This window comes from Simochromis diagramma, unplaced genomic scaffold (assembly GCF_900408965.1).
Source record: "Simochromis diagramma unplaced genomic scaffold, fSimDia1.1 OVJJ01000079.1, whole genome shotgun sequence".
In the NCBI taxonomy this organism is placed as follows: domain Eukaryota; kingdom Metazoa; phylum Chordata; class Actinopteri; order Cichliformes; family Cichlidae; genus Simochromis; species Simochromis diagramma.
Genome location: NW_024387075.1, coordinates 295,486 through 310,867, shown reverse-complemented (window position 1 = coordinate 310,867; position 15,382 = coordinate 295,486). Strand labels below are relative to the sequence as shown.

The 15,382-nt window shown below is 41.3% G+C and overlaps 1 protein-coding gene across 4 annotated transcripts in view; it reads right to left on the bottom strand.

The window, feature by feature from the left end:
- Positions 1 to 1,789: 1,789 nt before the first annotated feature.
- Positions 1,790 to 15,382, bottom strand: part of mpped2a (metallophosphoesterase domain containing 2a) — a 90,050-nt gene continuing 76,457 nt past the window's right edge. For all 4 annotated transcript variants that reach the window (XM_040045403.1, XM_040045402.1, XM_040045404.1 and 1 more), the window contains 3 exons: positions 6,411 to 6,526; positions 5,022 to 5,135; positions 1,790 to 3,743 (listed from right to left, as the gene is read on the bottom strand). In XM_040045403.1, the coding sequence (XP_039901337.1) occupies positions 3,625 to 3,743; positions 5,022 to 5,135; positions 6,411 to 6,526 (349 nt within the window). In that variant the 3' untranslated portion in view covers positions 1,790 to 3,624. The remainder of the gene's footprint in view (positions 3,744 to 5,021; positions 5,136 to 6,410; positions 6,527 to 15,382) is intronic.

Below are 15,382 nucleotides of genomic sequence, written 5' to 3'. Positions count from 1 at the left end.
CAGCTATGCTTCGCTTGGCGATCAAATATTTATTTCACTCAATGACATGCAAATCAATTTTTAACTTTTCAAGTGATCAAAAAAACATTTCCCCCACTGTAAATTACCACCGACTGTGTTACAAAGTGGTGCATGACAAGCTCATTGCTTTATGTGTGGATGACTTAAAACTGATGTTATAAATGTGCAAATGTCCACGTTCGGACATTTACCTTTGTTAGCTAAGCATGTTGTTCATCAAATTAGCATTGACTGTTCAGTGTTTAACATTAACACTGGAGTTCCAACATATTAACACAGGTGCAGTTGGCTAGATAACAGGCAACATGTTAAAGCTAATTCAAATTGTACTGCTCTGTAACAATCATATTGCCTTCATATATACTGACACTATATGAGGGTCTGGATCAAAGGACTGAACACTGCAGATCCACAACATGTGCCTACACACGATTTGAATAAAAGTGCCCACATGCATTCACACCCGCTCTAAGAGACCGAACAGCAGAGCCAGAGCAGCCATGTCTCCTCCTGCTCATCTGTGGCCTATGTTAATATGATTAGACTGGATTATGGTAATGTGCTGGGGGATCTGGTGGGTGTGGGGCGATGCCTTGCTGCTCTCGTTTCGGGGAATAGTTAATTGGTTGGGCTGCTTTGATGTTGTGGTGATGAGAGAATGGGGTTGGTGGGAAAGGCTGGCAAAGGCGCTCTACAACTCGAGCCCATTTTATTTTTGGCCTATGAGGGATCTGTGCTGGCAAGTGGTAAAAAGGAATGAAACCTGATGAAACCAATGTGCAGATCTGCAGCTGAAACACTGTGAATATTCAGATGAGTGTGGGAGAAACGCGAGCCATATTTGAATTCTCTGTCACTTTACTGTGGCATCTAGAGCCAACTGTTGATCTCTGTTTTTACCAAGCATCGTTTGTGATACAACTAAAAAAAGTATTTTTTTTTTATTTTTAAATGTATGTATTCTTTTAAAATCTGGCACCTGAAATGTCAGCATATTGATTGAGTGCTGTGGATATTCAAAGCATATAACCGTCAGTAACAGATCTTACCTTTCACTAATAAACCGTAACACTAATCCAATATTTTACCTGTAGTCATGAAGTCATTTTCAAATAGCAAGCTGATGAGTTCAGGGTGCAAACAAATTGATAATTTCGCTTTAGCAGTTTTTTTTAATCTAAACGGTCACAGCAGGAATAAAAATCCGCTTCACTTTATTTACAACTGTGGGGTCAAGACTTCTAAGTGTTTTGTTCTGGCCTCACCACAGAGAGGGCTGGCAGGTGTGCTGCCTGTTGAGGCAAAACACCTGCTGTGAGGTTAGGCTGTACAGATAAGCATACATTTACTTTGTAAATAAGTATTCAAATAAGTATTAGAAAGTAGGCCAAGCCTGCTCGCAGCTGTGTTGACTGGCTGATACAAACCAAGATCGTTTTTCATACAACTTCAGCTTCCTTTTTTAAAAAAAAAAAAGCAAAACTCTTGGTTGGTTTTGCATAAAGTGGATTGTTGCCACAGTAAAAGTGGATATACATATGGCACATAACATCAGGGTGCAAGATGCTAGCAGGCAGGGAATACATGGAACGCCATAACTAAGTGCCATAATATACAGAAGCATCTGTGCTGAGTATGGTCTGGAAGTCCGCAGGTCAAAATGGGAGACACCAATGGGGTGGAGAATGGTCGAGCCTGTTGGACTTCCAGATACAGACGGACAAACTGGTGGTGGCTAACCATTTTTGGAATAAAAACAAAGATGGAGTTTCATAAGTAAAAATCTTGCAATTTTATTTGCATATAAAGGCAGCTAAATATATCACAATGAACTGAAAGAGAGAACTAACATTTCCATGAAGAGGGATACAATCAGAGAAAGAGCGAGAGAGGAACAGAGCACGAAAAGAGCATTTACAGCGGCAAAGTTGAGACAACTATTGGCAACTTTTTTTTTTGTGCTAGCAAGATTGCATTTACACACAGTGCAAAATTAGAAAAAAGCAATAAAACACAAATACTATCAAATTTACACTTTAAAGGACAACTTAACCATGTTTAGGCAGGTGTGTTGTTGGGAACAATCAGCACCTGTTGGATTGTGACAAATTTTTCCTCTCTCATCCAAAATAAACATCTACCCTACTGGGAGAATTGATACAAAAATCATTAAAGAAACGTCTCAAGAGATTTTTAACGAGAGAATTAAAGAAACATGGCAAACATACAGGTGCATACAGAAAAAAATGCACTTTTTTTGTCAAACAACTTTTAGTACAGATGTTTTACAACATGAATATATAATATATATATTTTTATACATTACATTTTCCAAATCAGATCAGAAATCCATAACGGGGCAATACAAAGGGAATTTTTCCGGCTGTAACTGGATAGTCTTCTGTCCCTGCGTTGGTTAGGTGTTGTTTTGCGGGGATGATGGGTAATAAATAAGGACTTTTTTCTCTGAGCTTGCAGAGAAGGGGGGCTCTAGCTGAGAACATTAAAGCTAGTTTAAGGCAGCGTCCCTGTCAGCCAATAAGAAAAAAGAGGAACTGACGAGAGGTTCGAAACAAACAAGAAGAACCCAAATATGAAGTATCGTGATGACACATCCATGGTATGCATTGTCTGGCTAACACAAACCAAACGTTAAAAAAAAAAAAAATTTTTTTTTAACAAATTCACATAGCATCATTTATCTTACAGATCTGACCATTATTTATCAAGAGCAAGATTGTTTAATCACAAAAATCCCCCTAAAAAGGAGAATACCAGTATCAGCCAGGCTCATAGCTCAGCAGTCCCTCCAAATCTGCACACATTTAGACTTTAAAACAGTTTTATATTTTTAATTCAAACATTCCAAATTTCTGTTGTAACAAACCATGTGGTGGTATGGAAGCCTTGAAAGAGAATATTCCGTACATTTAATTTAGTTAAAAAAGAAGAAGAAAAAATTCAATTTGAGATAACAGATTTCTTCCCTGTAGCCAAGTAGTGTTTTAAGAGCGTGCAAGTTGAAAGCATTGTTCTCATCTGCCGTTCTGCACTAAGGCAACATCTTTTTGAGGGATTAATTCTTCCTGTGGCTGACAGGAAGCGGAGTGTGAAATGAAGCTGCGCCGACATAATAAACACTCGACCCTACACAGTCAAAATCAGGACAAAAGAAAGTTTCTTCAGGGATTATCTTTGCTTTGTCAAAGCCGTTTCTCATATCGAACAAAGCTGGAAAGCATTCTGGAGGAAAACGGGCCCTGATATCTGCAACTGTTCTGACTGTGTGCAGATGAACAACAACAATAATAAAAAAAAACAGACCGGGACTGCTGGCACAAGCTCAAAAACCCCCCCAAAAAAAACAGAAAACCTAAATAAAAAGCAATGGTATTCTCCTTTAACACTCCCACACACGCTCCCACCCCCACCCTGTCTTTAAATCCTCTCCGTCTCACAACAGGTTGGAGAAGATTCAAAGTTGCCAAAGAACCACTTATAACTTTATTTTTTATTTTTTTATTTTTTTTAAACTTGACATATTTTTTGAAAAGAAGTTGTTTTTCCAGCCCTTGACCCTCCCCGCCCCCCCATCCTCTGATCTCAGGAGCTGGAAGGGTTGGGCAGGTCGAACACGATAGGGGGGTTGGTGGGCTGGAAGCTGACGGTGCAGGTTGAAGCGTTGATGAATGTCGTGTAGCCGTCTGTCATGATCCCGTACCCTGGGGAGGCGGGAAGGGGAAAATGAGTGCCAGAAATAGGTAACATTCGATCATGTAACAGAGTTTGTAATACACTGTTTTTACCAAATCACTCCTTTGTTCACTCAATATACCAATTTCACACACTCAGTTTAGCAATTTGTATGCTTGAATTTACTTTGAGTGTTTCCATGAATTCACAAGGTTCATTTTTCAGCTTTATTCTACTTCTCATCTTGCCACTAATTGCTGTGAACTGTTTGATTTGGGTACAGTTAATATGCAGCGGTTAAACACTTTAGACCACACACATACACACGTGGTCAGAATACGCTGCAGGTTCTTTGCATGTTGCATCAAACAGCAAGACGTTAGCAGCAGATCCTTTAAGTCCTATAAGCTGCGAGTGAGACCGGCAGTGGATCAGGCTTGTTCAAGCACATCCCTCCAGCTATGCCTGCTTTTTTGCTGTGTTACTTCCGTGGACCACAGGCAGCTTGTGCTCACTAATGCTGTGGGAGAGCACCACACAAGCATCAGTGTTTGGGAGATGAAGTTCTGTGACCCACTGCTCCTGCAACCAAAACCTAGACTGCAGTAAGTGATTGTTTAATATGTCACAGCACTTGGCCTGTGGGGTTGGTATGAGTCAATCAACGTTACTTATTGTGTTCTCAGTTAACTGATCATTCGCATTGCCAAGGAAGTTATGTGATTAGTTCTGTTTGTTTTTTGGTCAAGTGGAAATCACAGTAGCTCATTTGTGCTTGTTTGTGTAGGTATTTGTCTTCACACAATGAAGGACTTTGGCTATTCAACCAACACAGCTGCATGTGTGCGCAGTTCTCCACAAAACAACAGCACAACAGCCAACTGGCTGCAGGTCTTCACCCTGAAAAGCTTCACCTTGTAGACTATGGTCTGCAAAAAGCACTAATGTGTTTGTATTGTGTGTTCCCTGGCACCAAAATAGACCAACAGAAAAAAAAATAGTGGTTATTAAATAAGTAAATGATTACTGTCCAAATTATTATTTTTTTTCCTGAAATTCATGGGCCCTGAATCTGTGCATCCCTAGAAAGGTAAGAAACATTAGATTCATCTTCCTTTGTCTTGACACATTTTTAAAATCAACAGAGCACAATTTGTTGATTGTGAGCATGTGCACGTGTGTAAAAGATCCTTTTTCTACACTTGCACTTGCCAAAGGCCACCTCCCCATCATGCAATCAGAACGTATTCTCCTCTGAGGTCCCCAGAGTCAAAGACAGTTAACAGTTTGGGTTTTATTCCCAGTACCTTCGTGTATGCCTCCAAAGGCATGAAGCTTGGGTCGCACCCTTTTCTGGACCGTGTTGAGCAGCTCTACACAGCCAACCCGCTGTAGCTCCTTAGGAACCCAGTCTCGGAAACCTGCAGAAAGATTTCACAGCTGTCAAAACAGTCCTGGTGTTACGGTCTTTGCTTCCATTTGATCAAAACAACTGTTACCTGTAACACATCACCTTAAAATAAGCAGCAGAAAGATGTAAGTTAGCATTAATGACGTGAAACCCCAACAAGAACAGCTGAAAACAAAATGTCTCAAGCGTGAATGTAAATGTGGAAACAAACAAAAAACGTATATCTCCATCTATCATGTTCTGAACATACAATGGGTTTTTATGTTGAGCAGATTCATGCTGACATTAGCAGCCATTTATCATGAGTGCTGAGATAGTCTCCATGCACAAGGTCAAATAAACTTTCCCTTACAGTTTGAATTACTTGAGTCAGCAGTTCAGAGCATTATGACTACTACAGGTCAAATCGGGAGTGGACCTTTTTCCCCCCAAAACTTTTTCAGCAGATATTAAAATTTCGGTGAATCACTACCAATTCACTCACAGCTTTTATTAACTCAAACTACCAGTTGAGGCCCACTTTTGGCACTGTTTGACCACAATAGAGAAGTCTTATTTCAGAAGAATTATGTAATAGCAGAAATAAAACAACTGTTCATTTACTGGGTTCATATCTGAATTTCACAGCTTTAAAATGTGTCTGATGAATCCATATTTTTTCTCCACACTTGTGCAACACCCCTCTTTTCCCATCTCATTGTTTTGGATCTTCCATCTTTGGAGAATCATCCTAAATTTTCATCTTAAGCTGCCCCCTTCCTCCAGTGCTGCTTTCCTATCCTACGGTCTCTCTCCAGTTGTTCGCAGCATCTGTCACACTGCTGTGAAATCGAGTTTCCATGCAATCAAACAGCCACAGTGGCTGCCGCAACAACAGCAGCAGTAGCAACCCTCCGTAGGCGAGAGGAAAGGAAATCACTCAATAAAGCCAGATGGAAAGCACAAGGAGGAAAAACACAAAAAACAACACAAACACATAGCAAAAAACAACAAAAAACCAAAACAGGACCCAAACAACCAGAGGGAAAACTAATATATATATATTCACTTTGTTTTTCATGAAGTCAAACACAAACATTGAATTATGAAGCATGTCGGAGTGTTCACTTTAGTTACTGTTGGATTTAGATGGAAACAACATTGATTATAATGTAAGACATGCAGAGATCTGCTCAAAGACAACCTACTGTCAAGCCACCAGTAACTTCACATACATTTTGAAGAAAGAGCCCCGACTTCATTAGAAACTGCAATGCAGGGGCTGTGATTGGTTAATTGGACTCACCGAGTGGAGGTCCGTGGGTCATCAGGATGTCGATGCCCTCGGGGATGAGGTTCCATTTATCCAGCAGAGACTGTCCTCGAGGCAGGTTGAACCCCCATCCGTTAAACCACGGAGTCCTGCAGAGGCAGAGGGGAAGAGATCATATTAACATCACTCGGGAGAGCAACTGCACCATGATTACGCAAAGCAAAGATGATATCAGAAGGCAATAAATACCACAAAATGTATGCACCTCTGTGCAACATTACCAAGTCAGTGTAGCAGATAAATGGCTGTTTAATAAAAGCACATCTCATCTTGTGTCCCGGTTTATTCCACTGACTAATATATTATGTAAATGCTACATTTTAACCAGTTAAAAACCAAACGCATGATTAGAAAAAGGTAACATAGTAGTAATAACAACTGGCAAAAAGGCTTATACAACGATAATGCAAACTTAAGTGTAAAATGTTTCCAAACTACTGAACAGGATAGGGTTTTTCTTATAAGACGACTCCAGGAAGTTGTGCAACACATAACTACAGTTCAATTTGTCCCATTAAGGCCTCAGTCACATAGGCCTATAGACTGGTCGGCGCCCCTAGCAATGACTGGTCGCTAGGCAAAAACTGAAGAGTCCAAAGAGTGAGACCATTTGCCTTCAAAGTAAAAGTTTCCCCTTTTGAAATGTGGTGGTTTCAGCAGTGAGACACCAGTTTTGCTTTGAAGGGGATAGCGAGCAACTTCACTTCCCTCAACCCGTTGCCAGCCTGTCGGGGAATCCACATTTCTCCCATGCAACTGGTGATTATCAGAGTGTCTGGTTGAGCTTTAGGCTCGAGTGACCGGGGCTTTAGCAATCAATTTTACTATGACTGCCAGCAACAGCCAGCCCCCAACTTCAAAAAGTTTACGTAATACTCATTTTTCCCCAGCAACCACCAACTGGTTAACATGCAGCAGAAGTGGTATCGAGCTCTTTCTATAAGTGGATCTTTTTTTTGTTGGCATACTGAGAGCTCACAAAGTTACAGATTTGGCAGCAAACAACTTAAAACAAGTCTAATGTACGTTTGCCTTTTTGTTCATGTGACTTTTTCCTTCTTTATTTTACGCCACCACAAGGAGTCATGGATTAGCTCCTACACTTGGGTGACTGGATGAATATATTGTCTTTCTGGCCATTAGTCCATGGCCTGTTGGTTTTTTTGGGATGATTTTTGTCATTTCATTTAGCTTATTTTATGCTCTGCTTACTTTGGAATTCAAACTGCATCAATCAGTCAGCCGGGGGATTTTGGACTGACAGTGGCTGAATGGAAAATTTTAAAGTTGCTGTGCAAAACTAGTAGAGTCAGAGTCTGTTAGTGGAATTAGTTTGCAAAGTCAGAACAGACTGATGTTTTTTGAAAAATGTTTTTAAAATATCTGTAAGTAGTGTGACATATTGCAAGAAGGCAGCAATTTCCTCTCATTCTTAATAACAAACTATTTTATGGCTGCAGAATCATTTTACATTGAACAAAATCATATTCATCTGTCTTCATCAAAGAAAAAAAAAAAAAATCACAACACATTTTTTAGTAATACTGACATTGCTACACCAAAATGAACAAGATAACCAAACCACAATATATTACTGTACAAGTCCAGGTTACCTTCAGTCAAATACACAACATACTTACAACTAACTACTAATTGGGGCGACTGTTTACTAGGGGTGCAACGACACACAAAATTCACGGTTCGGTTCGGTTCGATACTTTGGTGTCACGGTTCGATATTTTTTTGATACAAAAAAAAATGTTCATGCCTTTTTAATTTGTCATTTATTAAATTTTCACGGCACATTCCGCATCACATCTCTGTGCGTTCATCATTTGTTTGAAGCCAGCTCACCTCCTGCAACTACTTTTCCGAGAATACGTGCTTCTTTTGTGGTTCGGACTCCTTCTGACATTTGTTTGGAGGTGGAGGAACATCACAGTAATTGCTTAAAGGAGCTTGCTTCTTCGACATCTTTAAGAGTTCTAAACAAACACGCAAACACGCGCGTTTTTTATTTTGACAGCGAATGCGTACCTGCGGACCACTTATGTGCAGCCCTGGTTATTTAGCTTGTCATATTGCAGCCACAGAAATTCTTTTGTCCATGAAACCATAAAGCTGCACTTTCTTTTTGCCTTATAGTCTGATTTGTCATAACTTTTCCGTTTTGTGGTAAGCTTTTCTTTGGCTGTCACTTCTTCACCCTGACCTGTCTTATTTGGCTCAGCAGAACTAAAATATATATCCTGCTGCTTTTACACACACACTCACATAACGCTCAGCGATTCTCTGCGCGATCAACCTCTCACATGTTTAAGCTTGCTGCGGGAGAATTCATTTGTCATGTTTGCATAGTAAGCTAACGATTGATAAGACGATGTCAGAGGAATTGGTGCGCAAATTATCATCACTCACCAATCAGTGCTGTCGCTCTCTATACACAGTTCGCGCGACTGCAAAGTGAAAGCAAAAAACAAGTTTGAATTTGAACAAATTCAAACACGATTTCAATATGTCACATATTGACAGTGGCTCACCGATGCCAATGACATAATTACCCAGCTACATTTCCGAAAGAATGCAAAAGCATTGACATATATTTTTCCTTCCTACGATAGGCCGATGGGCAGGGCAGAGATAGATTCTGGTAGCCCGACTGGAAAAATCGCTAGCCCCGGGACGTCGGGCTAGCGATTTTGCGAGCCCTGTATCTGATTGAGGAATCACTCATCTTTGGAAAAGAGAGTTTATTACAGAGAAATGGCTCTTTCCAAAATAAAAGCTATACTATACGCTTCTTCTGGGCTATATTCTCAGCAGCATATTAAACATATCAGGTCCCCATAATGAGAATCATGTGCTAACGGCTGTCTAAATGACTCGGGTAAAGTTTGTAGCATGCGTGCTTGTTGTTTTTGTCTGCTTCCACTTGTCTTTGCACTAGGATGATGTCGGCGTAAATGTGCAGTCATATTCGTTGTGTTCCCACTAGTGCTGTCAGCGTAAATCTCGTTGAAATGACCTTAACGCCACAACACGGCAAATCTCCGTTAACGAGCTACCACGGATCGCCCCGTGCATGGGGCTGGACGGCCAACACGTTAACGAGCTAACTGCGTTAACACACTAGCTCCCACCCATGTAATTGAGCATTGCATGGCACATCCAACATACTGTTTTACTTTAGTCCATGACGCGCTTACCTTCAGGGTCATAAGTCACATGAAAACCAAAATAGTTCCAAACGCCACATCTGAATGAGGGTGGGGGAGGTTCAATTTGCCATGTTGCAAGGAGAGCTTAACTTCTGTCTCACTAGCTTGCCCTGCTCTCAGTGAATCTGCGTTTGACTACTCCGCCTAGGCTGCACTGTCGAGCGCAGATCCACTGAGCGCTCAACACAGACAGCATCGTCAGAAGGAAAGTTGATAAAATAAATTAAAAATTTTGTATTGTTCGATACATATGCATACCGAACCGAAAGCACTGTATCGAACGGTTCAATATCGATATCGTTGCACCCCTACTGTTTACCTGTGAACATGGGAGTGCTTAGTTTGGAGGACTGGAGAAGCTTTAAATTCAAAGGGTCACAATCGCTGATTTGTTCATGTTAGAAGCCAAAATAAATGACTGACTGTGCAGGCCTGGTAGGAGGAAGAAAAAAAAGTGAATTTCTAAACAGCAGGGATCCACATCACATGTCAACCCCCACTCCCTCTGCTTCCTTTCTACAGATTGATTGACAGCAGCCGGGCCACCTCCAGCAGCCTGGATGGGAGTCTGCATCTCTGGGGTGACAGGCAGCATCTCAGCCTTCCCCAGCAGACACAAAGAGCCTCGATCTGGTTGAGTGGGAATGAGGAATAGATGGATGGATTGGATGGATGGATGGAGGGGGTAGAAACAGATGAAGAAATAAAGTGAACTGCACAGGGGTTAGATATAGAAGCAGAGCTGTGGAAACCAAAGGGAGAAACAGAAATCGAGGAGAGGCTGGTTGATAAATTGAGCCTTCATTTATCACAATAGTGGTAATAGCTGAAGAAGGCTGACAACACAGGAAAGGAAGATAGATTATCATCACATAATACCTCAGTATATAAGCTGACCTACTGCTAGAAACCCAGAAAGAAAAAAAAAAATCTTTTGATTTTAATTTTAGGGTTTTAGTTCAGTGCAGCAGAGTCACTGATGAAAAGATGACACCATTCCCAGGTTACTTTGGGACAGGCTGCAGTGTTTAGACCAGCTTCCTGTCACTTAGCAGTGGTGCTGGGTATGGCATTTGACCGAGGGGAAATCAGGGCTCCACAAACATCAATAGGCTTTGTTACAGTGAAAGATGGACGCTCCAGCGCAGATCAATACCTACTGTTCCAGAGGAGGGCCAAGAGGGGCTAAACAGAGCTAGCACAGACTTGAGATGTGTAAAACATAAGATCAAAATCCCCCCGGATCATTCTAAAACACAACTGAGCAACAAAACTACACTGCTGAAAATAAGAGCCTTAAAAAAAAAAATCCTATTAATTCACTGTGGTGAGAGAAACAAGCATTATAATGCAGTCTAAGCTCCAGCTCAACCTGTTTGGAGTATCGAGTGTTCTTATGTGCTTGGAAAGAAAAAAAAGAAAAGCCAGTGGCGGCGGCAGAAGCTTGCTCTTTGATTTGCTCACTCAATCGTTGCCTCGTTCTCTCGCTCAGTGGAGAGCTGAGAAATGAGGTTAAAAATGAAATGTGAGGAGTGCGCAGGGGAGTGAAGGCCACAGACTGAACTGATTAATTAGAACTAATCACACAAATCGGAGCTAATGGAAGTCTAATGGATTACTGGGAAGACTCGGCACTTCTCCGATGGAAAGAGTGCTGCCGCTGCGGTGTGGACAAACTTAGAAAGCTGGTGAATCAGAGCAGAGCTGGCCTGGTCGGCTTGCTGCACACAGAACGCACCAGCAGAGCATTTGTCTGCCTCAGGTTTTGACTAATAGCGACAAGGCCAAACTTTGAAAAATAGCCAGACACATTGGTCCCCCCCTCCAGTAAAATAAATCATGGTTTCTTGCAGCAGAAATAAATAAACATCTGGACCCTTGATTTTGCTCTGTGTTTCACATGTTTTCTCTCACATAAACACATTCATCTGAGAGATGAAACATAACTCCCGACATGAGCTGTGGATCCAGAGCCAAACTGAAAGGTCCTGACTGAATGCAGTACTGGCTGCTACAGATCGACACCACAATGCCCCCATTGTCGGCTGTCTGCCTATGAAATATACCTTCTATGCAAGTGCATTTGTTAACCTCTGCCAAGATTAATGACATCCCAGTCGCATAAAGGAGAGACTGTTTCCTGCGTGGCTGTGACACAGGTTTTATTATACTGTACTGTTGAGTGCATGTGTGCGTGTGTAGTGGGCAGAGTGCGCATCCAAGAAGCTTCCGAGTAGGATGTGAGCAAACAAAATGTACTGCTACCAGTCTCCTCCCTGACTGCATATATGCAGGCCAATGCATGTGTATGTGTGTACATTCTGAGCCCAGTCTTTCCTTGACACTCGCCATCTGGAGAGCGTCACCGTGGCAACAAAGGAGAAGCGTCTGGAGGCAAGCGCAGTGGGAAGTAAAACACAGCCACAGAAATAGAAGCAGAAGTAAGAGAAAAGGAGAAGGAAGTGAGGAAGGATGTGCAAACACCGCAAAGATGGGAGAGAAAGAGGAGGAGTAGTTGTGCAGATAACGTGGAGAGTGAATGAAAAAGTTCACCTGTCAGATGTTGTCAGGTTGCTTTTGTGCAAACTTGGGAAAAGCGAGTGTTTAAGTTCAGCGGGAGGCTAATCAAACGTCACGCAATCATCAGGAAAGGTGAACCGTCTTTAACTCGAACACCACTGGCTTCAAACACCAACACGCAAAACAAAAAGAAACGCTGCATTAAATGCACAAGAAATGGGTAACCATAGTAACAGGAACATTAAACGACATCCCCCCCCCAAGGGAATCAAACAGTGCCAATGGGTTAAAAATCTGCAGCCTTAGCTGGCAGTAAGAGGTAAACCAGACAGAAGCCATTTAGCCCTCGTGTGCAGAACGCCAATATTCAATTAGGCCGGTGGACATCATTAGGACGGCAGCACGGAGCCTCTATGGGCGTGACACCACTCTTAACCCCCTGTACTCCCCCGAGCTGTTCTTTCTGGGTCCTCTGATAAGCTACAGGACCCCCACCCCCCTCCCATCACCCCCCCCCCACACACACACACACAAAAACACAATGCTTGATTCTTCTCATTACATCTTTTATTCTGACTCCTCCCTTCCTAAATGGATCATTTTAAGCATTTTCTTTCTCACCACATCTCACCGGATCAGCTGTTTTTAATGGTAAATGGTATATGGTCTGTATTTGTATAGCGCTTTACTTGGTCCTAAGGACCCCAAAGCGCTTTACACTATACACAATCATCCACCCATTCACACACTGGTGATGGCAAGCTACAGTGTAGCCACAGCCGCCCTGGGGTGCACTGACAGAGGTAATGGTAAAGGTCCACATTATTCAGTAACATCATGATGAGCCAACACGTGTTTTGGTGTTTACAAAAAAGTATTAATTAACAGATAAGTAATCAGGTTAGTGCGGTAAGCTTATTTGTTAGCGTCCTGTAAACAAGAAACATCATGCACTCAGGGGAGGAGATTAGAGAAACAACACTAGGGCTGGGCTATATCATACCGTTCACGGTAATACAGTTGTAATTTTGGGCAACGATAAGAAAATGAAATATCGCGATAGAATATGGGTAAAACGCGCATGCGCAGTGCCTATGTTTACATACACACATGGCGGCGACGCAGAATGAGAAGAGCGAAAGCGGATTGTTAAATGAAACGGATGAACCAGAATTGGTTTGTAAAAATGCTGCAACTTCGGTGGTGTAGAACTGGTTTGGCTTTTGTCCGTCAGATACACAAACAAAGCACTATTTTTGGTAGAGCATGCTAGCGGGCCGTCGTTATTACCGTGTTGTTTGGAAAATACGGCACACTTAAAATCAATTCTTTGATTTTTCTGAAAGTCGACAGTGCCCCTTATAATCCTGTGTGCCTTATGTATGAATTCTGGTTGTGTTTACTGACCTCGAAATGATTTTATGTCGTACACGGCGCTCGAAAATCTGTCAAATGTTTTAGTACGACTTTGCTAAGCTACGAAGCCACATGGATTGATGGATTGTCGGAGCAATCGTAGGCAGGAGCCTCGCGGAGTGATACGTACTGTGCTTCAACATAATATTACGGTATTGTGTGTGTATAACCTCTTTTTAAGTTTTGTGGATATTATACATGGTTATGCTGAGGATATGTCGGCCAATTTCCACTGGAAATGCCTTTTGGTTAAACTGTCAGCAAGGAATTTGCATTTGCACTGTAAACTTTTTATATAACTTTAATGCACAAAATGCAAAAAACAGCTGCTTGTTTAAGTGAAAATACATTATTAGTGAAAAAAACCCCATCAAAGTTGTGGAGTTGTAAAGTATTTTGTCTAGTGTCAATTATATCGTCAGTTATATCGTTATCGCAAATTTTCAAATGTATATCGTGATAAATATTTTTGGTCATATCGCCCTGCTCTACACGACACCCTCTTGTTGATTTCTGTGCCGTGTTTACACATAACCTGGTTTCTAATCTGCTTCCATGACAAAAAATGTACAGACAGCAAGAAGAAGAAAAAAAAAAAAAGACTCGATTGAAGGAGAGAACAAGTCACAGTAAGGGGAGCCAAAAGAAGTCTCAATCGTTCGGTTTTCATATCAGACAAAAACTGTACCTAAAGAACCAATCACTGCTAGTCCATATTTGAATGTGCACCTTCTGTTTTAACCAAAGACATCTACTCAGGTTTTTGATCTTACAACACTTATCTTATAGCAGCATGTTGACTAACTGACACTGTTGCTTGACACCAGCTTCTTTTCTTTTGGATGAGCTTCTTTTGTTTAGTGCAGTCTAACATATGTTTTGGCCTTCATAATATAGATCACAAAGAATAATGCAGTAAGATGACTGTAAATCCACCCAGTCTAAACTAAGGTCAAACTCTTTCATTATGTTCCTAAATCTCTCTCTCTCTCTCTCACACACACACACACACACACACACACACACACACACACACACACCTGCATTTACCCTGTGCAAAGAGACTGTTTACCAAACACAGTACAGACTCACAGCCACTTCTTGTCATATCTCACTCGACATACATCTGAGTCGGCGCTACAGACCTAACAACAAACATGATGAAGCTTGAAACATTAGGCAAACATTGACACTGTGCTACTGTATCACTACACCTCGTTTATTCTTTGAGCTCAAAGACCGAACAAAGACTGGCTCCTCACACACTGCATCAGGCCCTAAAAGGCTTTGGTGCACCTGTTTTATGTTCATACCAAGTGTTCATTTGTAATCTAAGGACAACAAATGATGATAAGCACCTATCATTTTTATATATTTCCTGTGTACAAGACAAGCCAACACACCAATGGATTTATCAACGAGAAGGGCAGCTAGCCGCCATAAACAACATTAAAAACTGGTCACTTTGAGACCGCAAAAATTCTAACCTGATTCTATGTTTCTTTACCTAATTATAAGGAAATCTGGCCAGTATTTATTGCTAGGTAGACCGATCAATGGCTGCCATCTCATATACATGAGCATTCACTAACATTTGTTTTAAAAAACACACAAACACTGACATAAAGAGACTTCTGATGTCAGAAGCAAAGGACATGCTTCTTTTTAGTTGGCATTTGCATTCAGCAATCACAGAAAGTCTCACAAGCAGAAATAGACAATCATTTGTGAAAGCAGAGAAGTAGGAAACTGACCAGCATGCAATGAAGCTGCAAACAAAATCAAGTTTAA